This window comes from Heteronotia binoei, chromosome 1, assembly GCF_032191835.1.
Source record: "Heteronotia binoei isolate CCM8104 ecotype False Entrance Well chromosome 1, APGP_CSIRO_Hbin_v1, whole genome shotgun sequence".
Lineage (NCBI taxonomy): Eukaryota > Metazoa > Chordata > Lepidosauria > Squamata > Gekkonidae > Heteronotia > Heteronotia binoei.
The window spans coordinates 267,959,169-267,986,305 of NC_083223.1; the positions used below are offsets into that span (position 1 = coordinate 267,959,169).

Here is a 27,137-nt window from a genome sequence, read left to right on the forward strand (position 1 = left end):
TCTCCAACCCTGGCATCCTCTAAGACAGGCAGAAACCCTCTCCCCCCTTCTCCTGGTGTTCTTAATGTCCCTGAAGACGTTGAAGCCTTTTATCGGGTTATCAGCCTTCTTATAGCTTACATCTCACCGATCGCTCAAACAATATGGCTCCCACCACGCTAAAAAGCAAAAAGTCTACTCCGTCTGCAAGAGCAAGAGTCCAACAGCATCTTAAAGGCTAACAAAATTTGTGGCCGGGTTTGAGCTTTCGCGAGTCACTGCTTGCTTCTTCAGACGCCTGTCTCAAATTCTGTTACTCTAAGATGCTTCTGGACTCTTGCTCTTTTCTGCTACGGCAGACAGACTGACATGGCTACCGGTGTTCCCTCTAAGCTAAGTGAGTGTGAGCCAGCTCACAGATTTTTAGCCTCCAGCTCACACAATTCTGCCTTAGCTCAGGAAGGGTGGCCCCAGAGGGCGCTAACTGATTCAGCGGCTCGCAACTTTAATGCCAGCAGCTCACAGAGTCGAATTTTGGCTCACAAGACTCCGCAGCTTAGAGGCGACCCATCTCGATCTGCCTTGATGAATAAAGGCTGACGAGTCCGAGATTCCTTACGCTGATTCGGTAGAAGGCCTGCGTCATGCTTGGTGGCAAAACAACTTCACAAGCTCATCAGTCTAAATGGGCACGACAAGCCACTAACAGCACAAATCCTCCGAAACGTCCAGTCCGAAACGCTGGCTTAGTCCATCAGGGCTGGCACTGTCTACTTGGACCGGCAGCGGCTCTCTAGGGCAGGGATGTCAAACTCATTTATGATGAGGGCCGGATCGGACATAAATGAGGCCTTGCTGGGCCGAGCTATGTTTGATCGGGCCGTGTGTGTACCTATTAAAGATTAGGTAGCGGAGATATAAATGTTAAAAAGGACACAGACAGACACAATTAAAGGTTTTAAAAAACACTTAAAATAAAACAAAACATTAGTAACTAATTGGTCTTAAAAGGTGCTTTCTTTGTATCTCTCCCATGGGATCCAGGGAACGAACTGGGCAAAGGAAGCTCTGGCTCTTTCCTTCCTTCCCCAGGGGACAGGCGGGGAAGGAGCTTCAGCCGATAGAAGGAAGAGAGGCTTCGCTCAGTAGCTCTGCTGAGAGAGCCTGACAAAGCAAGCTCTGCTTCCTCCCCAAGGGAGGAGCCTCAGCCAATGGAGAAAACAGAGGTTTTGCTCTGGAGCTCCTGTGCGATTGAGCAAGCCTGGCAAAGCCAGCTGTGATGCAGAAGGAAATGAGAGAAGGAGAAGGAAGCAGGCGACAGCCAGTTGCTTGGGGGCCGGATAGGAGCCCTCCAGGGACCTGATTCGGCCTCCGGGCGGCATGTCAGACAACCCCGCTCTAGGGTCTCAGGCAGAGGTCCCTCCCGTCATCTACTGCCTCGTCCTTTCAGCTGGAGATGCCAAGATCCCTGGCCTTCTATATGCTAAGGAAACGCTCTACCGCTGAGCCACGGCCCCTCCCCAAAGCCTCCTCCCACATCACGGCAACGTGCTCTTCCCATCATCCCCCAGGCCCGATTTCTGCTCACCGGTGCTGTATCCGTGGGAGCCATAGCCACTGGGCTGCTGAAACGGAGTGGCTGAGGCGTTCACGCTGACATTCACGCTATGCTGCTTAGAAGAGGTAGGCGCAACCTGGGGAAAAGCAAAGGGCTGGCGTGTCAGCAGCGGCGAGGTCTGGCTCCGCCCCCACCCGGCCCCTCCGCAGCAGGCCCCCACTCACGGGGAACACAGCAGGCCCATACTGGAAGGTGCTGGGCAGCCCCGGGACTCCGGTGTAGTACGGCAGGCTGGTGTAGCTGTAGCCAGGGGGCAGAGCCGGGTTCAGGAAGGTCTGCTGGGTGGTGTGGTGCGTCTGCGTCTGGTTCTGCTGGGGCTGCGCCAGGGTCGTCGCCGGCGCCGGGGAAGAGGCGTCGCCTCGGCCGAACTTTGTGAGGTCGCCTGCGGCAGAGGAGAAAGCGGGGTGGGTGACGTGAAAAGTGGGCATCGAACCGAAACGGCGCCTCTGGACGGACTGGCTGCCTCTAGGCACGCGGGGAGCCTAATACACAACTCTGGGCTCTCGCTTCCTACTTTCTGCTACAGATTTCCCAGCTTCCGAGCACTGATGCTCTCTCTCAGCCCTTGCGTTTATTCTGGTAGATAAGACCCCACCCACCCACAGTTAATTCTGCAGTGGCTGAAATCAGTCTCTTATCAATTCAGCTGCGGGACGTACGCTTTTAAGATTAACGGTTTAGGGCAAAACCATTTGTATAGCCCAGGGGCAGCCAAATTTGCTTAACGTAAGAGCCGTATAGAATAAATCTCAGATGTTTGAGCGCCGCAAGACACAAACGTCAGATGTTTGAGAGCCACACAAGGCAGGCAGGCAAACAGATGGGGGAGAGGAGGCAGGGAAGGAGAGGTGGAAAGAAAGCAACTTTAAATGCATTCTCTAAGCAGTCGGCTGGCTTGGAGAAGTGACTTAAAGAGCCAAATGCCTTCTCCAAGCTGGCCGGTGGGGGCTTTGAGAGCCACACAGTATGCATGAAAGAGCCACGTGTGGCTCCCGAGCCGCAGTTTGGCCACCCCCAGCCCTTCTTGCAGAGCTCGTAGGGGCTATAACCCATTTCAGAACATCTTCCTCCGCCGATGGAGGATAAAGATTCCTATAAAGAAGGGGAAATTCATTCTCTTGCTCCGGCACACGCAGTCTCCGGGGATCTGATGTGGGGCTAGCGGCTGCGCTGCCCGTGACAGGAGCGTCAATTGCCTCTAAGTAAACCCACAAGACACCCCTCGTCTCCAGCGCTCTCTTATTCAGAGGAAGTCGGAACCTGTTATCTGGCGCCTGGAACCTCTCTTTCCTCTTAAGCAGGAAACGCCAGAGGACTAACTTAATTCCAGCTAATAATCCCTCTAATTTTCTTTCCCTACTGAGGCAGAGCGAGTCCACATCCTGAGCAGAATGTAACTGCTGTCATCTTAAAACGGGCAATGGGCACGGCAAGGCCCTGTGGGGCTCCAGACTGCTGCTGAGCAGAACTTCCTGCGTGAAGGAGCAGCCACTCGTGATACCAGCTTATGGGAACACTGATTTCCAACCCTGAGCTATTGGAAGATTTAACACAATCTTCTTGAGGATGAATTCCTAACAACAAAGAATTCTCTGAAAAAACTCTACAGGCCTCAGCTATATTGAGTAATCAAAGGAGGAGGGAGGAGGAGGAGGAGGAGAAGAAGACTGCAGATTTATACCCCGCCGTTCTCTCTGAATCAGAGATTCAGAGCAACTTACAATCTCCTATACTGGGATGGCCAACGGTAGCTCTCCAGATGTTTTTTGCCTACAGCTCCCATCAGCCCCAGCCATTGACCATGCTGGCTGGGGCTGATGAGTTGTAGGCAAAAAAAAAAATCTGGAGAGCTACCGTTGGCCACCCCTGTCCTATATCTTCTCCCCCCACAACAGACACCCTGTGAGGTGGGTGGGGCTGAGAGGGCTCTCACAGCAGCTGCCCTTTCAAGGACAGAGACTCAGAGCGGCCGACAATCTCCTATATCTTCTCCCCCCACAACAGACACCCTGTGAGGTGGGTGGGGCTGAGAGAGCTCTGACAGAAGCTGCCCTTTCAAGGACAACCTCTGCCAGAGCTATGGCTGACCCAAGGCCATTCCAGCAGCTGCAAGTGGAGGAGTGGGGGAATCAAACCCGGTTCTCCCAGATAAGAGTCCACACACTTAACCACTACTTTTTCTTTTTTTGTTTTAAACAATTTATTGGTAGCATATGGTTACAAAGCTTATCTATTTCTTAATTTTTTCTTTTTTCACATTAACCCATATGACATTTCCATCCCCCCTCCCTCCAATGTTGACTTCCCCGAGGTTATAAGTTCAAATCCATACTAAAGGCACTTCTGATTGCTCAAAGTTCCGTATATATATTCTTACAACTAAAAAAATGTCCAATATTTCTTTACTTTCCAAGTTTTCTCCATATATCCTTTAAATTTTCTCCACTCCCTTTTGAATATCTCTAAATCATAGTCTCTTAGTGTTCTGGTTAATTTGTCCATTTCACACCACGATAAAACTTTCATGGTCCATTCCCATTTCTCTGGTATTTTTTCTTGCTTCCAAAGCTGCGCGTACAAAGTCCTAGCAGCTGATAACAGGTACCAAATTAAAGTCCTGTCTTCTTTTGGGTATTTTTCTAATTGTAATCCAAGTAAAAACGTCTCTGCAATTTTCTTAAAATCATAGCCCAAAATTTTGGTGATTTCTTGTTGTATCATCTTCCAGAATTCTTTCGCTCTTTCACATGTCCACCACATATGGAAGAAAGAACCTTCATGTTTTTTACATTTCCAACATCTATCCGACATTTTCTTACTTATCTTAGCCAATTTTTTCGGAGTCATATACCACCTATACATCATTTTAAAACAGTTCTCCTTAATGCTTTGACAAGTTGATATCTTCATTGAGTTCTTCCAGAGGTGCTCCCATGTTTCCATTTGTATTTCTCTATTCACATTAATTGCCCATTTGACCATTTGAGACTTTACTACTTCTTCTTCTGTAGACCATTTCAATAATAACTTATATACTTTTGATATCAATTTTTCATTGTCACCTAACAGGACTCTTTCCAGTTCTGTTTGTTCTCGTCTAATCCCCTCTGATTTTATGTCATTTTCCATCAAACTTTTAATTTGTTGCATTTGAAACCAATCATAATTGTTATTTAGCTCTTCTGAGGTTTTTAATTCAATTTTGTCTCCTTGAATCTTAAGCAGTTGGTTATATGACATTTCTCTTTTTTCTTCAGAATCAGCTGTTATTTTTATTACTTCTGCTGGCACTATCCATAATGGTTTTCTCTCGTCCCCGTATTTCTTGTATTTTATCCAAGTATTTAGTAATGTATTTCTGACATAGTGGTGAGAGAAAAAACCATCCATTTTATTCTTCCCATAGTACATGTATGCATGCCAGCCGAATCTATTTCCGTGAGCTTCTAACCACAAAGGTTTTTTATCTAACAGCATTATCCAATCTTTTATCCATGTCAAACAAACTGCATCGTGGTATAGTCTTAGATCGGGAAGTTGAAAACCTCCTCTCTCTTTGGCATCCGTTAAGATCTTCATCTTTATCCTTGGTTTCTTTCCGGCCCAAATGAAATCAGAGATTTTCCTTTGCCATTTGTTGAATTGTTTTGCTTCTTTTACAATCGGGATGGTTTGAAACAAATACATTATCCTTGGCAAAATATTCATTTTGATTGCAGCTATCCTGCCCAGTAAGGACAAGTTGAGTTTATTCCATTTCATCAAATCTTTGTCCATCTTACACCACAGTTTTTCATAATTGTTTTTGTATAAATCAATGTTCTTCATTGTTATCTCTATTCCAAGGTACCTAACTTTGGTTGTGACTTCACAACCTGTCACCTTTTGTAGTTCGTTTGTTTTATTTGGTTGCATGTTTTTACAGAGGAATTTCGATTTCTCCTTATTTATGTATAATCCTGCTAGTTCTCCGTACTCTTTTATCTTAGCTAACAGCAGTGGTGACACTTGAACCGGATTCTCCATTATGAACACTATATCATCTGCAAAAGCTTTATATTTATAAGAGAATCTTCTAATTTTTAGACCTTCTATTTTTTCATCTTTTTGAATTTGTTGTAACAAAATTTCAAGAGTCATTATAAACAACAATGGTGATAGCGGGCATCCTTGCCTTGTTCCTTTACTCACTTTCAATTCTTTGGTAAGGTCTGCATTTATACACAATTTTGCATGCTGATCTGTATATATTGCTCTTGTCATTTTTATAAATTGTTCCCCTAAATTAATTTTTTCCATTACCGCAAACATAAAGTCCCAATTTAAGTTGTCGAAGGCTTTCTCTGCGTCAACAAAAAATAAGGCCACTTCTTTTTCCGGGTGCTTTTCATAGTATTCCACAACATTAATAACAGCTCTTACATTGTCCCTTATTTGTCTTTTAGGAAGAAATCCCGCTTGGTCTTTGTTTATAAAGTTGGTCAGGTATTGTTTCAGTCGCTCTGCTAAAATTCTTGTATAGATCTTATAGTCATTATTCAACAATGAGATTGGTCTATAATTTTTTACATTTGTGCTATCTTTATCTTCCTTAGGAATCAGAGAGATTACAGCTTCCCTCCAGGTCTTTGGGATTTTCCCTTCTTCTCTTATCGTGTTTAACAACTTCAACAGTTTGGGTGTTAATTCATCCTTGAGAGATTTGTAAAATTTTGACGTGAATCCATCTGGCCCTGGAGCTTTACCCTCTTGCATTGCTTTTATTGCTGCTTCTATTTCAATTTTCTCTATTGGGTCATTTAATATCTTTTTCATATGTTCCGTCAAAGGTGCCACCTGAATGTTTCGTAGATACTCTTCCACTTTTTCTTTACTTACATTCACACCCTTGAATAAATTTGCATAGTATTTAAAGAATTCTCTTTTAATTCCTTCTTGATCCACTACTGTTTTCCCATTTGCCATGATTTTATTTATAGTCTTATTTTCTTTCCTTTTTTTTAATTGCCAGGCCAGGTATTTACCAGGTTTGTTTGCACTTTCAAACGATTTCTGTTTCAAATTTTTTAAATTCCATTCTAGTTCTTTATTCAGCAAATGTTTAACTTGGGATTGTAATATCGTAATTTCTTTTATTAATTTTTTCTTCCCTGGTCTTTTTTTTAAGTCCTTTTCTTTTTTATCTATTTCATTTTGCAGTGCTGACAGCCTTTCTTCTCTTGCTCTTTTGTCTTTATTATTCAATGTAATTAATATACCCCTCATTACTGCTTTATAAGTGTCCCATACTGTTGGATATTCCATATCATCCGTTTCATTTATTTGGAAGAATGCTGCAGTCTCCTTTTCTAAGAATGATACAGTGTCTTTATTTTGTAGTAAATCCTCATTAATTCTCCATCTTCTTGATTTTCTTTGCAATTTTGTTGACCAGCATATTGGATTATGGTCCGCCCAAACCTTTGGAAGAATCTCAATTTTTTTTGTTATGAGGCCCAAGCCTTGGGAACCCCACAACATGTCAATTCTGGAAAAAGAATTATGCCTTGCTGAGAAAAATGTATAGTCTCTTACCTCAGGGTTGAACTTTCTCCAAATGTCTTCTAGATTTTCCTGTTTAATCAACTCAAAGAAAGAATTGGGCAGCTTCCCTTCTTTATCATTCTTCTTTGGACTTGATCTGTCAAGGTTGTTTTGTATTGTCCCATTAAAATCGCCCATCATCAATACCTGGTCATAAGTCTCTTCGTCCATTTGTCTATTTATGTCTTTAAAGAATTTGTCTTTCGCTCCATTGGGTGCATAGAGTCCTAGTAGTAACGTTTTTTTCGCCTCTATCGTCACCTCAACAGCAATGTATCTTCCTTCTTTGTCTTTAAAGATTAATTTTGGGTCAAGTTGTTCTTTAATGTAAAAAACCACCCCTCTTTTCTTTTGCTCTGCTAGTGAAAAAAATTCCAACCCCAAATTTCTATTCCACAAAAATTTACTGTCCTTGCGTTGTATATGAACTTCCTGTAAACAAATTATATTACATTTTTGCTTTTTAATCCAATGAAATGTTCTCCTTCTTTTCTGTGGTGAATTTAGTCCATTTATATTCCAAGATAGTAATTTGTACTCCATTATGATGTTGGTTCTTTATTTTCTTCAAAAAAGCTATGCATCTCTTGTTCGCTTCTTATTGTAATCCTTTTGCCATTTTGTTCAAATCCAAGACCCTCTGGTATTATCCATCTATATCTTGTGCCCTCTGCACGCAACTGATCGGTTAGCTTCTTGTACTTTTTCCTATCGCTGATCACTTCTCTTGGTAGCTCTTTCATTATTTTAACTCTGCTCCCTTCTATTGCCCAGGCTTTTTGGTACCCTTTCCTCAAAATTTTCTCTGCCACCTCTTTTGATCTTAATCTTATGACGATGTCTCTTGGCAGACCTTTATTTTTCGCATAAACTGAGTTGACTCTGTAGGCACCCTCCAACATACTCTTAAATCTGTCAGGGTCTTCTTCTATGTACTCAGTGATGATATCCACCATATAGCCTTTTAAGTCTGTATCTTCTTTTTCAGGTACCCCTCTTAGACGCACTTGTGACTCCAGCAACTTACAGTCGTGTATTATGACCTTTTCTTGAATTTTTAGCAAGGCAGAGGCCTGTGTATCCACTTTCATCTCTACCTCTTTCACTTTATTTTGAGTCTCTTCCTTAAAATTCTCTATCTCCTTCTTAAGGTCTCCAACTTCTTTTTTAATATCTTTTTTTATTGCCAAATGCAATTTGTCCATAGCTTTTAACATTTTTGCCTCCAGAGCGTCAAATTGAGACTGCATCTTGTCAAATGATTGGGCTCTTGCACGTGTTGTTCTTTCTACTGACATATAAAAAATCACCAAACCTTAAAAAAATCCCCACATAAAATTTAGCATCCAATCCAATAGCTTAGAGCCAGTTCTTTCAGATGAGACTAGTTTCGTTTTTCTCCCTTCTTCCTGAGCAAAGATATTGAATTTTAACAATTTTGACAGTTTTTCTCCCTTTTAAAATGGCAATCGTTATTTCTCTATGGTACAGTTCCAGCCTAGAGAGGTCTCTCTTCGTCTTTCTTGATCTGAGTCTTGGACTCAATTCCTTCCTAGTTCAAAGGTCGGATGTCACAGCTCTTGTTGTCCTTATAGGCTCTGATTTATTGTCCAACCCCTTTTAGTTTCACTTCCTGTCACAGCTTAGACTGATCTCGTGTCTAGTCTCGCAGTTTTTTTGAGCTGCATGAAGAAACCGCAACCACAAAAATTCACAACAATATGTCTTTTCTCCAAAATATCTTTGAAGGCAATTGTTTTTACGGCGTTCAGTTTTCACAAGCTGAATTCTTTTCCTGCTATGCCCCCACTCAGCTCAGTTCATTCTAGGTTCTGCAGTTTATGGGCATATATACACGGCAACTCTCTTTTCTTTCTTCTGTGTCACCAGCCTCCCATTGCCAACTTTCACTCTTATCTTGAAGGGTTTTTTTTTTTTTTTTGCTGTTGTTCACATCCAAAGCCACAGAGCTCAGCTTAACAAGGTAAAAGTTTTTTTTTTTCCCATTCAATTATGCTTTGCCTTCGTCTGTTATTAATCCACTCAGTGTTTAAACTATATTCAAAGTCTCTCAGAGTGAAGATAAGAATGATGAGTCTACCTTTTAGATGTTCTCAACTCCCCCGGCTGCTATTTTCTTGCAATTAAAATCAGTCCTTCTAGAGTGCTTGGATTCCGACAGCCTTAAGTGACCGAAGTCACTTTAGAGTCACTGCAGACGATGGTTGACATTCCATTGCCGGACATCAAGAAATGAAGGAGTCAGCTCCCTGACTGCTCCAGTTCGATATCAACAGCATTAAAGGAAGATAAGTCGTCTTGGGTTAACCCTTGCCTAGGGTTAATGAGCATAGACCTTATCAGGGGTCTTTAATACCCTGAACAGTGACAATAAAATCCCCCTCTGTTAGGGAGCTGCAGACTGTCTTCCAGCCAAACAGGAAGTCCCCCCACTACTTTTTCTTTTTTGACAGGAACTCTTTTGCATGTTTGGCCACACACCCCTGATGTAGCCAATCCTCCCAGAGCTTACAGTGGAAGGTGATGATATTGGATTTATGCCCTGCCCTGTACTCTGAATCTCAAAGTCTCAGAGCATCTTACAATCTCCTTTACCTTCCTTCCCGCACGACAGATGCCCTGTGAGGTGGGTGGGGCTGAGAGAGCTCTCCCAGAAGCTGCCCTTTCAAGGACAACCTCTGCCAGAGCTATGGCTGACCCAAGGCCATGCCAGCAGGTGCAAGTGGAGGAGCGGGGAATCAAACCCGGTTCTCCCAGATAAGAGTCCACACACTTAACCACTACACCCAACTGGCTCTTAAAGGAACCAGCGACCAGGATAAAGGGTTGCTGGACCATTTATGAACTTCCTTTGATTTCTGAATATAGCTGAGGAACCTAGAGGTTTTTCAGAGAACTGTTTGCTATTGTGAATTTATTCTCAAGAGGACTATGTAGAATATACAGAATTAAATCCCATATTTGTATAGGACATACGTTTTTGAAAATACAGTACTACTGAACCCTATAATATAGGACCTATGGAAAACTTTTGGAAACACATTAGATTTTATTTATCATGATGGGGGGGGGGTGTTCTTCTGCAGTTTACTCCACCATGATCCCCATCGCGAAGATTTCAATGGAAGATTTAACACAAGGGTGGCCAAACTTGCTTAAGGTAAGAGCCACACAGAATAAACGTCAGATGTTTGAGAGCCGCAAAACATAAACTTCAGATGTTTGAGAGCCGGAAGGAAAGCAAGCAGGCAGGCAGATGAGGGGAGAGGTAGAAAGAAAGTAACTTTAACTTTAAATTCATATTCCAGGCCGCAAGCTGGCTTGGAGAAATGATTTAAAGAGACAAATGCCTTCTCCAAGCTGGCCAACAGGGCAGTGGGGGTTTGGAAAGCCACACATTGGAAGAAGAAGACGACAATGACATTGGATTTATATTCCACCCTCCACTCAAGAGTGGCTCACAATCTCCTTTCCCTTCCTCCCCCACAACAGACTCCCTGTGAGGTAGATGAAGATATTGGATTTATATCCCGCCCTCCACTCCGAAGAGTCTCAGAGCGGCTCACAATCTCCTTTCCCTTCCTCCCCCACAACAGACTCCCTGTGAGGTAGATGAAGATATTGGATTTATATCCCGCCCTCCACTCCGAAGAGTCTCAGAGCGGCTCACAATCTCCTTTCCCTTCCTCCCCCGCCCCACAACAGACACCCTGTGAGGTAGATGAAGATATTGGATTTATATCCCGCCCTCCACTCCGAAGAGTCTCAGAGTGGCTCACAATCTCCTTTACCTTCCTCCCCCACAACAGACACCCTGTGAGGTAGATGAAGATATTGGATTTATATCCCGCCCTTCACTCCGAAGAGTCTCAGAGCGGCTCACAATCTCCTTTACCTTCCTCCCCCACAACAGACACCCTGTGAGGTAGATGAAGATATTGGATTTATATCCCGCCCTCCACTCGGAAGAGTCTCAGAGTGGCTCACAATCTCCTTTACCTTCCTCCCCCACAAAAGACACCCTGTGAAGTAGATGAAGATATTGGATTTATATTCTGCCCTCCACTCCGAAGAGTCTCAGAGTGGCTCACAATCTCCTTTCCCTTCCTCCCCCACAAAAGACACCCTGTGAAGTAGATGAAGATATTGGATTTATATCCTGCCCTCCACTCCGAAGAGTCTCAGAGTGGCTCACAATCTCCTTTACCTTCCTCCCCCACAACAGACACCCTGTGAGGTAGATGAAGATATTGGATTTATATCCCGCCCTCCACTCCGAAGAGTCTCAGAGGGGCTCACAATCTCCTTTACCTTCCTCCCCCACAACAGACACCCTGTGAGGTGGGTGGGGCTGGAGAGAGCTCTCACAGCAGCTGCCCTTTCAAGGACAACCTCTGCCAGAGCTATGGCCGACCCAAGGCCATTCCAGCAGGTGCAAGTGGAGGAGTGGGGAATCAAACCTGGTTCTTCCGGATAAGAGTCCGCACACTTAACCACTACACCAAACTGCCTCTCTATGCGAAAACTGTGTGAAAGAGCCACATGTCGCTCCCAAGATGCAGTTCGGCCGCACCCCTCATTTAACACAACTGTGACCTACCCGCATACAGTTGCTACCTACCATTTTCTAATAGGGGAGGGGGAAAGAGAGAGAGAGAGACAGAGGTGAGCAGATTAAGCCCACTACCTCATCTAAGGCAATGCCATCTTCCCTACCAGAATAAGGGTTGCTGCTCAGGCTGGCGTCCCTTCCAGTCAGTGGGGTGGTCGGCGTGGGGAACGGGATGCTGTAGTAGTCCTGCCAAAGAAGGGAGAAGTCATCAAGTGATTCTTAGCCAGCTAGGGGAGGAAGAACCAGTCAGAAGACTGCTAGTGGCGTAAGTCTATTTTGTTAGCGGATGGCTGCACCGATTTGTATAGAAAAGCCACGTGCAGAACCACCAATGCTGTGAGCATGGATAGCCCAGATCACATCACGGTGACACTATTAAAGCAGAACTAACAAGCTGTAGAAGAAGAAGAATTGCAGATTTATACCCCGCCCTTCTCTTTGAATCAGAATGGCTCACTATCTCCTATATCTTCCTCCCCCACAACGGACGCCCTGTGAGGTAGGTGGGACCGAGAGCTCTCCCAGAAGAAGAAGAAGAAGATGATATTGGATTTATATCCCGCCCTCCACTCCGAAGAGTCTCAGAGCGGCTCACAATCTCCTTTACCTTCCTCCCCCACAACAGACACCCTGTGAGGTGGGTGGGGCTGGAGAGGGCTCTCACAGCAGCTGCCCTTTCAAGGACAACCTCTGCCAGAGCTATGGCTGACCCAAGGCCATTCCAGCAGGTGCAAGTGGAGGAGTGGGGAATCAAACCCGGTTCTCCCAGATAAGAGTCCGCACACTTAACCACTACACCAAGCTGCCCTTTCAAGTATAACTCCTGCGAGAGCTATGGTTAATCCAAGACCATTCCAGCAGCTGTGAGTGGAGGAGTGGGGAATCAAACCCGGTTCTCCCAGATAAGAGTCCACGCACTTAACCACGACACCAAACTGGCTCTCAAACTGTATTAGAACAAAAACAGACTCAACTCTAGTGGCACCACAGAGACCAACAAGAATTTTTTTTTTGGGGGGGGGGGTAGGTTTCAAACAGCCCTGTGGTGCAGAGTGGTAAAGCTGCAGTATTGCAGTCCGAGCTCTCTGCTTACAACCTGAGTTGGATCCCAGCGGAAGCTGGGTTCAGGTAGTTGGCTCAAGGTTGACTCAGCCTTCCATCCTTCCGAGGTCGGTCAAATGAGTGTCCAGCTTGGGGATGGGGGAGTGTAGATGACTGAGGAAGGCAATGGCAAACCACACGTTAAAAAGTGTGCCATGAAAACATGATGCAACGTTACCCCAAAGTCGGAAATGACTGGTGCTTGCAAAGGAGACTGCCTTTGCCTTTAGAAAGCTTCAAAAATCAAAACTCTCTTCGTTTAAAAGTGAGGGAAGCTTGGACTCCAGAAAACCCATACTCTGGAAATCTTGCTGGTCTCTAAGGTGTCTCAAGAACCGAAAGGGTAAGAAAAAATACGTAGTGGGGGCCAATAGTTAAAACCCCATAGGTATTTCTTATAAATAAAAACACATGTATTTATCTTGAGAAAAGTTTAAAATATATATATATATATATTTATATATATATATATAAGGATATATATATATAAATAAGGATATATATATCCTTTATATATATATAAAAGGACCCAATGAAAGCGTGGTTACAAAGTACAAATGACAAACGCACAGGGACCAATCATCATGACCTGACGTGTTTTGGCCCAATAAGGCCTTCTTCAGAGGTCAACCCATATGAAGAGGGAGAAGATTATATTGGATTTACATCCCACCCTATACTCTGAATCTCCGAGTCTCAGAGCGGCTCACGATCTCCTTTGGAAGAAGAAGAATTGCAGATTTATACCCCGCCCTTCTCTCTGAATCAGAGACTCAGAGCGGCTTACAATCTCCTATGTCTTCTCCCCCCAACAATAGACACCCTGTGAGGTAGGTGAGGCTGAGAGGGCTTTTTACAGCAGCTGCCCTTTCAAGCTTCTATGGCTGACCCAAGGCCAGCAGCTGCAAGTGGAGTAGTGGGGAATGAAACCCAATTCTCCCAGATAAGAGTCCATGCACAAACCACTACACTAAACTGGCTCTCGAGGCACAAACGCAAGCATGTGTTATGAAGAACTGGCAAAGAATATGTTATTGGTGGACCCCAAAAAGGAATGTTCCAAAGCAAGGTTAAAAGGCACAAGACAGGGAAGTTTATGAGGCCTCTTAGGGATAAGTTATGTGTCCAGTGCATGTGCATAAGTGAGGAAAGATGGTACTGAGAGCAGTTTGGTGTAGTGGTTAAGTGTGCAGACTCTTATCTGGAAGAACTGGGTTCGATTCCCCACTCCTCCACTTGCACCTGCTGGGATGGCCGTGGGTCAGCCATAGCTCTGGCAGAGCTGTCCTTGAAAGGGCAGCTTCTGTCAGAGCTCTCTCAGCCCCACCCATCTCACAGGGTGTCTGTGGTAGGGGAAGAAGACACAGGAGATTGTAAGCCTGATTCAGAGAGAAGGCCAGGGTATAAATCTGCTATTCTTCCTCTACTAGTAGTGTTGTGCTATCTTCCACTGCTGGTCCAGAAAGTAACGATGTGATCAGTCAGAATCAATAAGTCCTCAATAGAAAGAGGTCTCGAAGATGCTACTGGACTCAAGTCATGCAGTTCTACTGTAAACCAATGGGGCTACCTTCTGAAATTGAAATACAGGGTTATTTTGGGTGGGCAGCTGGGTTGGTTCGCATTGAAGCAGCTAGATAGGAGTCCTTAGCGACCAACAAAATTTTCAGGGTATCTATCTTGTTACTCTCTAGGGCGCTACCGGACTCAGCTTTCCACTGCAGACCATCACAGCCAGAGAACGGCTACTCTCTGAAACAACAGAACAAAAGGAAGACAGAAGCACAACAGCTCTGCTTAAAACCTGGATCCTTGTATTAGTCCCTGGCAAAGAAAAGCTCGTTTCTTCTACGAAAGCATCACGATAAGCTATTATATTTGCACGCTCCGTTCCATTTCCCCTTTTCCTTGAATGCTTCCACGTGTATCGAATTACCGTATTAGCAGATACTGCAATTCACGTCATAGCAAGGGCAGATGTGCCCAGCGTACAACGCAAAATCCCACAGTGCAAAAAGGCCAGCAGAAACAACAGAGGAAAGGGGGGGGGGGATTGCATCGACTCACCAACGGGAATCTCGTCTGAAGCATCTGCAGGTCATCGTAGCCGTAAACTTGGGGCTGCGGGAGAAGCAGAAGGGCAAGTTAAAGGGGAAGCTGAGCCCTTTCCTGCTGCGGAAGGGGTAGAAACCCACTTGTCATAAAGCCAGTGCTGTAGGACCCAAGGGGTGGGATCCTGAATAGGATATCTGCTGTTGAACACTGTTAATGTAATTCATCTGAACTGGAAACTGACTCATCTAATTGTGGAAAAGAGCAAGAGTCCAGTAGTGCGTTGAAAACTAATAACATTCGTGATGGGATGAGCTGCATCTGAAGAAGCGAGCTGTGACTCATGAAAGCTCATATACCAGGGGTGGCCAATCTTCCTTAATCTAAGAGCCACATAGAATAGGCGTCAGAGGTTTGAGAGCCACAAGACACGGATGTCAGATGTTTGAGAGCCGCCAAGGAGGGAGGGAGGGAAGGGAGGGAAGGAAGGAAGGAAGGAAGGAAGGAAGGAAGGAAGGAAGGAAGGAAGGAAGGAAGGAAGGAAGGAAGGAAGGAAGGAAGGAAGGAAGGAAGGAAGGAAGGAAGGAAGGAAGGAAGGAAGGAAGGAAAATAGATTGGAGGGAGAAAGAGGTGGAAAGAAAGCAACTTCCCACTACCTAAGGCTCCTCCCCTTCCAAGCCATGTGTCTGAGCTGGATGTTGCAACCGCAAGCAGGTCTGGGGGAACTGCTTTGACCGGTGCCAGCTCCGAATTGCTCTCACGTGCTCTGTCCCTCCTGCCGTGACACTGTCGAGAGCTGGGCGGGATCTACTGGCATGAGTTTTCCATCGCAACTGGTGACAAATGGTACTCACTGGATATGCATGCAACAGCCCCGGAGCCATGATGTACGGGTTCGGCAGCAACGGTGGGACTCCAGGAGGCAAGTTGGGGGGAGCTTTGCCTAGAGAGATACAAGCCAAGTTAAAAGTGTTAACTTTAAAGCAGGGGTCTTCAACACAGTGCCCTCCAACATCTTTCTTGGTGCCTACCACGACTTCTTTTGTAGCAGGGACGCCTTTGCATATTAGGCCACTTACCCCTGGTGTAGCCAATCCTCCTAGCTTACAGGGCTCTTCGTACAGGGCCTACTGTACGCTCCAGGAGGACTGGCTACATCAAGGGTGTGTGGCCTAATATGCAAAGGAGTTTCTGCTTCAAAAACACCCCCTTGGCTGTCAGATGGCCATCTAGCCTCCGTTTGCGAACCTTCCAAGGAAGGAGAGGCACCACCTCCCAAGGAAACCGGGTCCACTGAGGAACCCCTCTAATGGTCAGGAAGTTCTTTCTAATGTTCTTCTGACTGATGCTCCTAAAAATATTACTCGTCTACTGGTAATAGGGCCTTGAAAGGCCCCCCAGGAAGAGAGATTAGAACAGGTATAGGGCTGCTACAGATGTGAGCAAACAGCTCTTCCTTGGAGGTGGGGCCATGGCTGAGTGATATGGGTTTTGGAGACAGAATGTCCCAAGTTCAATCCTCAACATCTCCAGCTTTAAAGGCTCAGTTAGTAAGAGACAGGCCTCTTTTTTTTTTGGTAGCAGGATCTCCTTTGCATATTAGGCCACACAGCCCTGAAGCTCCAGGAGGATTGGATACATTGGGGGGGGGTGGCCTAATAGGCAAAGCAGTGTTTTTAGAAAGTGGGTTGGACTTCTGCCCTGCTAAGCTCCTGACGGTGCAGATTAAGAATCTTGCTTTGGCAGCAGCTACCAAGGCTGCATGGCTGAAGGCAAACTGGGGCAACCATTTTGTAACTGGCTCCACCTTCTGCAGCAGCCATTTTGTGGCTGCATCCTCTACGCCACCACTCCGTCGTCCGCCACCTCCCACTTGCCCTTTGCAGCACCGCAATGCAGCGCAGCGCTCCGTCCTCCCCACCCCCGAGGCTCAGCTCCTCACCACTGCCATGGCCCGCCCCCTCCCCTGCGCCGTGCTCCGCCCCCCTCTCCCACCCATGCGAGCGGAGGAGCGAGGAGGCTCAGAGTCATCCTTACCGGCTTCAACAGGGCCCGGGCTGATTCTAAGTTAGGCTGGAAGAATTTTGCCCCCTCCCTCACTTCCGGAAGTGAGGGGGGGAGAAGCCTCCTCCTTCAGCGTGCTCTTCAAATAACTCGCAATCAGCCCAGGCCCTGTAGAAGCGGGTAGAGCCGAGCCTCATTGCCCGCCTCCAAGACGTATGAGGCAGGGAGGAAAGTGGCCCTCCTTTTGCGGCAGTGTCCTTCCCCCGTGGCATATGTGTGAGATGATTTAAAGAGACACTTTATTGATTAAATATTTCCGATACATAGTACGGCTATAACAGCCTAGTAACTCTGATCACATATTCCTCAGTGGAACAGGCTTCCTCCTCGGGAGGTGGTGGGCTCTCCTTCCTTGGAGGTTTTTCAACAGAGGCTAGATGGCCATCTGACAGCAATGAAGATCCTGTGAATTTAGGGGGAAGTGTCTGTGAGTTGTGCTGGGGGTTGGACTAGATGACCCTGGTGGTCCCTTCCAACTCAATGATTCTGTGACCTTCCTGACAGAGCAGTTCCTCAGTGGAACAGGCTTCCTCGGGAGGTGGTGGGCTCTCCTTCCTTGGAGGTTTTTCAACAGAGGCTGGATGGCCATCTGACAGCAATGGAGATCCTGTGAATTTAGGGGGAAGTGTCTGTGAGTTGTGCTGGGGGTTGGACTAGATGACCCTGGTGGTCCCTTCCAACTCAATGATTCTGTGACCTTCCTGACAGAGCGGTTCCTCAGTGGAACAGGCTTCCTCGGGAGGTGGTGGGCTCTCCTTCCTTGGGGGTTTTTAAACAGAGGCTGGATGGCCATCTGACAGCAATGAAGATCCTGTGAATTTAGGGGGGAGGTGTTTGTGAGTTTCCTGCATTGTGCAGGGGGTTGGACTAGATGACTCTGGAGGTCCCTTCCAACTTTATGATTCTATATACCTGCAGAGGTTTTAGGTTGCTCATTGTTCATGCAATCTCTCTTTTTGTATTTCATTCCCTGCGCGGGGGTTGGGAACCCTAATGCTCATATACAGGGGACCCCGACCCCCAGTCTGTGGACCATTACCGATCCGTGGTCTGTTAGCAACTGGGCCATGAGTTGTGTAATTATTTCCATTATATATTACAACGTAGTAGTGGCAATAATAATGATGATGATAATGATGATAATAATAATAATAATAACAACAACAGGATTTATGTCCTGCCCTCCACTCCAAATTTCAGAATCTCAGAGCAGCTCACAATCTCCTCTAACTTCCTCCCCCACAACAGACACCCTGTGAGGTGTGTGAGACTGAGAGAGCTCTTGTAGCAGCTGCCCTTTCGAGGACAACTCTGCAAGAGCTACAGCTGACCCAAGGCCATTCCAGTAGCTGCCAGTGGAGGAGTGGGGAATCAAACCCGACTCTCCGAGATAAGAGCTGGCACACTTAACCGCCACACCAAACTAACAGAAATAAAGTGCACAGTTGTGTATCTTCCTGAAACCATCGCCCCCGCCCTCCCCCCACCCCGTGGAAAAATTGTCTTCCACGAAATCACTCCCTGGTGTGGAGGAAGACTGCTGATATACAGGACAAAAGGCTGGAGACTGCTGATATACAGGACGCTGAGGACGCACCTGACGTCGTGGCCACCGAGCTGCGGGTGGTGGCGGTCACCGTGGAGTTGCTGCTGAGGCCCAGGCTGCTGACGCTGCTCAGGCTGGAGGGGGCGCTGACCACAGGCGGGGCAGCCGAGACCGTGCTGGAGGAGGTGGAGAAAGTGCTTGCGGAAGAATGGAGGCCGGCTTCGCTCTCTACGCTGGTGTGCTGCAGAGGGGAGGGGGGACAGAGAAAGAGCGTGAGGAGCCCGGGAGGGGCGGCTGCGAGGGCTTGCAGGAGGACGACAGCGACAGACATGTCAGAGCATTGCAGTTCAGCCAGCCACTGGTTCGGGTCAGGCCGCATCTGGTTGCCGCTCGGCGCTTGCTCTCGCACGCCCACCGCCCTGAGTAGCTATGAGGCGAGCTAAGCAGGAACTGGGGGGGGTATGCGTGCTACAGGCCTCGAGGGTGCGGAACGGGAAGAGGCAAAACGGCACCTGCAGTAAGACTGACTGTAGAAGAAGAAGAAGACTGCCGATTTATACCCCACCCTTCTCTCTGAATCCGAGGCTCAGAGCAGCTTACAATCTCCCATATCTTCTCCCCCCACAACAGACCCCCTGTGAGGTAGGTGGGGCTGAGAGGGCTCTCACAGCAGCTGCCCTTTCAAGGACAGAGTCTCAGAATGGCCTTCAATCCCCTTTACTTTCCTCCCCCGCAACAGACACCCTGTGAGGTGGGTGGGGCTGGAGAGGGCTCTCACAGCAGCTGCCCTTTCAAGGACAACCTCTGCCAGAGCTATGGCTGACCCAAGGCCAATTCCAGCAGCTGCAAGTGGAGGAGTGGGGAATCAAACCCGGTTCTCCCAGATAAGAGTCCACCCACTTAACCACTACACCAAGCTGGCTCTCTGTGCAATGTACAGATCGGTTCTCCCAGATAAGAGTCCACCCACTTAACCACTACACCAAGCTGGCTCTCTGTACAATGTACAGATCTAAGCGGGTAGCTCTGTCAGTCTGTCCATAACAGGGGTGGCCAAACCACGGCTCGAGAGCCACATGTGGCTCTTTCACACATACTGTGTGGCTCTTGAAGCCCCCACGACCCCACTGGAGAAGGCATTTGTCTCTTTAAATCGTTTCTCCAAACCAAGCCAGCTGGTGGCTTGCAGAGTGCATATAAAATTAAAGCTGCTTTCTCTCCCTCCCCATCCTATTTGCTTTCCTCCCTCCCTCCCCCGCAATTCCCCTTCCATCTATTTGAGTTCCTTCCTTCTTTCCTGACTCACGGCTCTCAAACATCTGATGTTCTTGTCTTCCATCTCTCACACATCTGACATTTATTCTATGTGGCTCTCATGTGACGCTCATGTCTTCTGGCTCTCAAACATCCGGCGTTTATTCAGTGAGGCTCTTATGTCAAGCAAGTTTGGCCATCCCTGGTCCAAAGCATTAAAAAAGAGCAAGAGTCCAGCAGCACCTTCAAGACTAGCACAATTTGGGGCAGGGGAGCTTTTGTGAGTCACTGCTCCAGGGCTTTTTTCTTTCTTTTTCTTTTTTTTTGGGGGGGGGGAGATAGAAAAAACCCAGCAGGAGCAAATTTGCATATTAGGTCACACCCCTTGATGCCAAGCCAGCTGGAACTTCGTCCCTGTTTTTTTAAAAAAAAGCCTTGCGTTGTTTGCTTCTTAGGATATTTCAGGTATCAGAAGAAGAGAACAGTGACTCACAAAAGCTCAGCCTCTGCCAGAGTTTGTACAGATCAGGGGTGGCCAAACTTGCTTAATGCAAGAGCCACATAGAATAAATGTCAGACGTTTGAGAGATGCAAGACATGAAAGTCGGGTGTTTGAGAGCCGCAAGGCGGAAGGAAGGAAGGAAGGAAGGAAGGAAGGAAGGAAGGAAGGAAGGAAGGAAGGAAGGAAGGAAGGAAGGAAGGAAGGAAGGAAGGAAGGAAGGAAGGAAGGAAGGAATTAACGCAAATAGACCGGGGGAGGATGGGGGGAGGGGGAAAGAAAGCATCTTTAAATGCATCCTCCAAGCTGCTGGCTGGCTTGGCTTGGGGAAGTGATTTAAAGCGAGAAACGCCTTCTCCCAAGCTCGTTGACAAGCAAGTGGGGGCTTCGAGAGCCACAGAATATGCGTGAAAGAGCCACACGTGGCTCCCGAGCCATAGTTTGACCACTCCTGGTACGGATCTTATTGTCTTTTCTTCCTGCCCCCAATCTCAGTCCATGGTTCCTTGAAACGCGGCTCACTGTTTGCATGAAGCTGGAAATCCACACCCTGAGAAGCTGGCAAAAGGACCCCTCGCTTCTGACCTATTCTGTCTTGGGAGAATTCCAAAGTATAGCCCCCCTTCTCCCCCCCCCGGTCTTTCCCAGGGTGCTTCTATCCAGCAAGGAGAGCACTACTTCCTCTCTATCCAGCAGAGGGGTATTCTAGGATACCCTCACAGAAAGAAGACCACAGATTTATACCCAGCCCTTCTCTCGGAATCAGAGTCTCACAGTGGGTCACAATCTCCTCTATCTTCTTCCCCCACACCCTGTGAGGTGGGTGGGGCTGAGAGGGCTCTCACAGCAGTTGCCCTTTCAAGGACAACTCCTACGAGAGCTATGGCTGACCCAAGGCCATTCCAGCAGCTGCTGGAGAAGTGGGGAATCAAACCCGGTTCTCCCAGGTAAGAGTCCATGAACTTAACCACTACACCAAACTGGCTCTCTATCAGAAGTTGAAGAAGAAGATATTAGATTTATATTCCATCCTATACTCTGAATCTCAGACCAGTCACAATCTCCTTTACCTTCCCCCCGCACACACAACAGACACCCTGTGAGGTAGCTGGGGCTGAGAGAGCTCTTACAGCAGCTGCCCTTTCAAGGACAACTCCTACGAGAGCGATGGCTGACCCAAGGCTTCCTTTCAAGGACGACTCCTACGAGACCTATGGCTGACCCAAGGCTCCCTTTCAAGGACAACCCCTACGAGACCTACGGCTGACCCAAGGCTCCCTTTCAAGGACAACTCCTACGAGACCTATGGCTGACCCAAGGCTCCCTTTCAAGGACAACTCCTATGAGAGCGATGGCTGACCCAAGGCTCCCTTTCAAGGACGACTCCTACGAGACCTATGGCTGACCCAAGGCTCCCTTTCAAGGACAACTCCTACGAGACCTATGGCTGACCCAAGGCTCCCTTTCAAGGACAACTCCTACGAGACCTATGGCTGACCCAAGGCCACTCCAGCAGCTGCAAGTGGAGGAGTGGGGAATCCAACTCGGTTCTCCCAGGGAAGAGTCTGCGCACTTCACCACTACACCAAACTGGGTCTCCAAGGCTGGTTCTGCATAGATGGTCTGTGTGGCCCCTTCCAACTCTGTGATTCTATGACTCTATGACCCTAGATGGCCAAGCATAACAGGTGGCCATGAGGTGGACCTTCAACCTCCCTGCGCCAGACTGTTGAATCCTCTGCATCATGCACACTCACCAAAAGAGTTGAAGTTGACGTGCGGCCAGAGGAAGTTGAGGAGGAGAGGCTGTTCTGCTGGGTGGGGTAACGTGCTACAGAGAGGGAGAGGAACGTTGGTCAATCAAGCTTGCTGCATCAGGCGTCACACACAACCCCTCTGGGCACTCAATGCACTCAGTCCTTCCTTACGCAAAATATAACGGAGTTAATGCACGACGGCTCCACTCGGTGCAGCTGAGACATCTGTTTTTCGCCACTCGATTTCTGTCAGTTTCCGTCACACATCAGCCTGATGACGGGCTTGGTGTTTATTCACTTCACTCGCACCCCGCTTCCCCCCCCTCCCCCCACTGATGAGAACTCAAAGCGGCCTTACGACATTTGCCTCTCCTCCATTTCATCCTTACAACAGCCCTGCGAGGTAGAGCAGGAGGGGCAGGACCTGGTCGGCAGTCAGCCAGGTACGCTTCGGCACAAAGGAAAAACCCAAACCCAGATTCTTCCCCCCTCTCCTCCCCTCCCGATCCTAGCCCATCGCTCTGGCCGCTACAACCGTGTTGGCTCCCAACGGTTTCTGCGCAGCTGGAACCCACGCGCAAGGATTCGCATGGTGTGGGTTTGGCTGGGGTAATCATGCTTTGCGTTTCCTGCTCCGTGCAAAGCCCCACCGCTAGCAGCTGTGAGACTCCATCCATTGAGGGGGCAAAGTGGTGGTTTTTGGCCTTCTGGGAAGTGCCTGGCCTGTAGCTGGGAGGGGGCCATTTGGGGGCAGAGCCTTAAGAACATAAGAAAAGCCATGTTGGATCAGGCCAGTGGCCCATCCAGTCCAACACTCTGTGTCACACAGTGGCCATAAGAACATAAGAGAAGCCATGTTGGATCAGGCCAATGGCCCATCCAGTCCAACACTCTGTGTCACACAGTGGCCATAAGAACATAAGAGAAGCCATGTTGGATCAGGCCAGTGGCCCATCCAGTCCAACACTCTGTGTCACACAGTGGCCATAAGAACATAAGAGAAGCCATGTTGGATCAGGCCAATGGCCCGTCCAGTCCAACACTCTGTGTCACACAGTGGCCATAAGAACATAAGAGAAGCCATGTTGGATCAGGCCAACGGCCCATCCAGTCCAACACTCTGTGTCACACAGTGGCAAAAAAAATTATATATACACACACACTGTGGCTAATAGCCACTGATGGACCTGTGCTCCATATTTTTATCTAAACCCCTCTTGAAGGTGGCTATACTTGTGGCCGCCACCACCTACTGTGGCAGTGAATTCCACATGTTAATCACCCTTTGGGTGAAGAAGGACTTCCTTTTATCCATAAGAACATAGAAGAACACCCTTCCCCCCTGCTTGCAGCCCTCCCAGCTTGCACACCCAGCCAGCCACTGAGTTGCTCTTTGCCCAACTTGCCGGGTGTGGCTGCTGCTGGCGTCGTTGCCAGGTTTGCCTCTCTCTGCCTCTCCCCCGCAGCGTTTGTCAAAGGGGCTTAGAGGAAGGTGCCTGCAGGCTGCAGGGTGGGTGCTCAGACTCTGAGGCCATTTGGGAGGGGGCCCCAAGATTTCGACTACCTAACGACCACCACAGACTTAAATCCAGCATTGTTTGGGGGCAATGCCCCCCCCCAAAAAGGATGAGCACCCACCCCAGAGGGGGGAGTCAAGAAAAATTCCATTTATGTTTTTTGAAATATAAGATGTGCATGGGGTTTCCAAAATGACCCCGGGTATAGCCAGGGAAGCTTCAGGAGCCCTCTTTCTCTTCTGCTGGCTGCAGGTGTGTCTGGGGGGGGGGGGAGGGAGCATGTTCTGTCAGCCGTTTCCAACTCTTCTCTCTCACCTCCCTCTGTCCCTCTCCCCCCCCTCTTCTCTACACCTCCCCCCACCCCCCACAGTAACAGATTCAAACGCTGATCCCAACAATTCATAAAGTCCGCAAAAGATGAATTTTCTTCAGTAGGCGAGTACGCGAATTCAGGAAGGTGCTGCTAATTACGTTGTAACAAAAGCTGTGGAATTCTTCAAGTGATGTGACACGCTTCTGGTAGAATCACAGAGTTGGAAGGTACCCCCAGGGTCATCTAGTCCAACCCCCTGCACAATGCAGCAAACTCACAAACACCTCCCACCAAATTCAGAGAATCTTCATTGTTGTCAGATGGCCATCTAGCCTCTGTTGAAAAACCTCCAAGGAAGGAGAGCCCACCACCTCCCGAGGAAGCCTGTTCCACTGAGGAATCGCTCTAATGGTCAAGAAGTTCTTCCTAATGTTGAGCCAGAAACTCTTTTGATTTAATTTCAACCCACTGGTTCTGGTCCTTCCTTCCGGGGCCACAGAAAACAATTCCACACCATCTATACGACAGCCCTTCAGGTGCTTGAAGATGGTGATCCTATCACCTCTCAGCTGCCTCCTCTCCAGGCTAAACATCCCCAGCTTCTTCAACCTTTCCTCATAGGACTCGGTCTCCAGACCCCTCACCATCTTCGTCGCCCTCCTCTGGACCCCTTCCAGCTTGTCTATATCCTTCTTAAAATGTGGTGCCCAAAACTGAACACAATACTCCAGGTGAGGTCTTACCAGAGCAGAGTCAAGCGATGCCATCACATCACATGATCTGGACACTACACTTCTGTTGACGCAGCCCAAAATTGCATTTGCCTTTTTAGCCGTCGCGTCACACTGTTGACTCATGTTCAGCGTATGTAATTCATCTCTCAGTCTGAATTACATTGAGCACTGGTTCCAGATAACAATGAATAAGTTGCCAGACAAAGGTTGCCACCGAAACACACCTAATTACCGGAAGCATGCCACATCGCTTGAAGAATTCGACAACTTTTGTTACTACGTAATTATCAGCATGTTCCTGAATTCGTGTACTCATGTACTGAAGAAAACTCATCGTTTGTGGACCTTAAGAATTTGTATTGCGTGTTAAGCACTGTTTCGTAAGTACTGTGTTATAGCAGAGTTATCTCTAGGAGCTCAACCTCACTGTGTTTCCCCCTTTTTTTGCTACCCCAGATTTTTCTGGCGACACTTCTGCACCCCGCCAGCCCCGTTGCTACCTGCTGTGTTGTGTGGTGGCTGTGCTGGGGAGCTCCTCGGCATGGTTCAAGCTGCTGAGCACCGAGGAGTGCTGGGTGCCCGTGGTGAGCAAGGAGGCGGCGGAGACGGTGTCGTTGAGAGGGGCTGCGATGCTGGGCGTGGAGGGGGAGTCCGATTTCACTGTGGGGCCTGCGGAACCTGTTGGAAGGAAGACAAGATGGGCGGACGCGGCGTGAAGGGGCGAGCCACAGGCTCTGGAAAAGGGCCCGAGCGGCTGATACGCACGGTTTATGCAGTTGCGACTCAAGCGTTTCACAAAAGGGGGCGCCTGAAGCTGTTACCACAGCCCTGTAAGGTAGGCCACTGCTATCGACCCACATTAAGAACGTAACGTAAGAGAAGCCATGTTGGATCAGGCCGATGGCTCATCCAGTCCAACGCTCTGTGTCACACAGTGGCCAAAAAACCCCAAGTGCCATCAGGAAGTCCACCAATGGGGCAAGGACACTAGAAGTCCTTCCACTCTGCGCCCCACCCCCACCAAGCACCAAGAATATAGAGCATCAAAGCCCCAGACAGAGAGTTCCAACCATAAGCTGTGGCTAAGAGCCACTGACGGACATTGAAAGGAGGCTGAGAGGACAGGGCCTTCCTGAGGGGGCAGAAACAGCATTCGTGGCCATGCTGAGACTTAGCCCTGGCCCCCTTCTCACCCAGTCCGCTGCTCTCACTGCGTCTGCTGCACCACCGCTATAAGCAGTCACACCCGAAAGCAACGCCGGCTACTGCTTGGGCACCCTCCCCACCATTCCTGAGCAGCGCTTACCTTCAGCCGTCTGCGTGGTTTGCAGCTGCGTTGGTGGCACAGAGCTGAAGCCATTCTAAGAGAGAGAGAAGGAGAGAGATGGGGTGAGGGCTGGGGGAGGCAGCTCCTGCCGAAAGGCACTTTTGCTTCAACCCAGTTAGCTGCATCAAAGATCTGTACAACCCAGTATCACGATCCTGGCAGAGTATTTATCTTTCAACTCAGAATTCGCTGTCATGTGCTCTCTGCAATGAGAGAAACTCTTCTGCATCACAGCTAGATGCCCAACACTAGTTAGCTCCACAGTATTCCACTTTCAAGTTAGAATTAATTGTGATGCGCTCTCCACGATGAAAAACACTCTTCGGTATCATATGAACATATGAAGCTGCCTTATACTGAATCAGACCCTTGGTCCATCAAAGTCAGTATTGTCTACTCAGACTGGCAGCGGCTCTCCAGGGTCTCAAGCTGAGGTTTTTCACGCCTACTTGCCTGGAGCCTTTTTAGTTGGAGATGCTGGGGATTGAACCTGGGTCCTTCTGCTTACCAAGCAGATGCTCTACCACTGAGCTACCATCCCTCCCCTAAATGAAGCTGCCTTCTACTGAATCAGACCCTCGGTCCATCAAAGTCAGTATTGTCTACTCAGACTGGCAGCTGCTCTCTAGCTGAGGTTTTTTCACACCTACTTGCCTGGACCCTTTTTAGTTGGAGATGCTGGAGATTGAACCTGGGACCTTCTGCTTACCAAGCAGATGCTCTACCACTGAGCCACCACCCCTTCATCTCCATCACCTACTGCCTGGACCCTTTTTAGTTGGAGATGCTGGGGATTGAACCTGGGACCTTCTGCTTACAAAGCAGATGCTCTACCACTGAGCCACCACCCCTTCATCTCCATCACCTACTGCCTGGACCCTTTTTAGTTGGAGATGTTGGGGATTGAACCTGGGACCTTCTGCTTACCAAGCAGATGCTCTACCCCTGAGCCACCATCCCTCCCCCTCTCTATCACGGCTAGATACCTGACGTGGAGAACAGGGACTGATGCTGAGTCTAAATACGTAAGTTTTTATATTCTTATATTCACCCACAATATCAACTAATTTGGTTATTTTAAAAAACTTTCACACACATACCCCCCCTTCTTGCCCCTGTGGAGTCTCGAGGGCAGCTAACAAATTAAAGCACGCACAATG

The 27,137-nt window shown here is 47.9% G+C and overlaps 1 protein-coding gene and 1 non-coding gene across 2 annotated transcripts in view; both read right to left on the reverse strand.

Annotated features, from left to right (window-relative positions):
- The window catches only part of UBAP2L (ubiquitin associated protein 2 like), a 113,238-nt gene that overhangs the window by 14,880 nt on the left and 71,221 nt on the right, over positions 1–27,137 (reverse strand). The window contains 9 exon segments of the mRNA XM_060255476.1: positions 1,568–1,673; positions 1,762–1,979; positions 11,918–11,999; positions 14,982–15,035; positions 15,821–15,909; positions 18,628–18,817; positions 22,087–22,198; positions 25,151–25,328; positions 25,957–26,011. Coding sequence (XP_060111459.1) covers positions 1,568–1,673; positions 1,762–1,979; positions 11,918–11,999; positions 14,982–15,035; positions 15,821–15,909; positions 18,628–18,817; positions 22,087–22,198; positions 25,151–25,328; positions 25,957–26,011 — 1,084 coding nt within the window.
- Positions 26,757–26,837, reverse strand: TRNAT-UGU (transfer RNA threonine (anticodon UGU)). The gene has a single exon. It is a non-coding gene; the product is annotated as a tRNA-Thr (tRNA).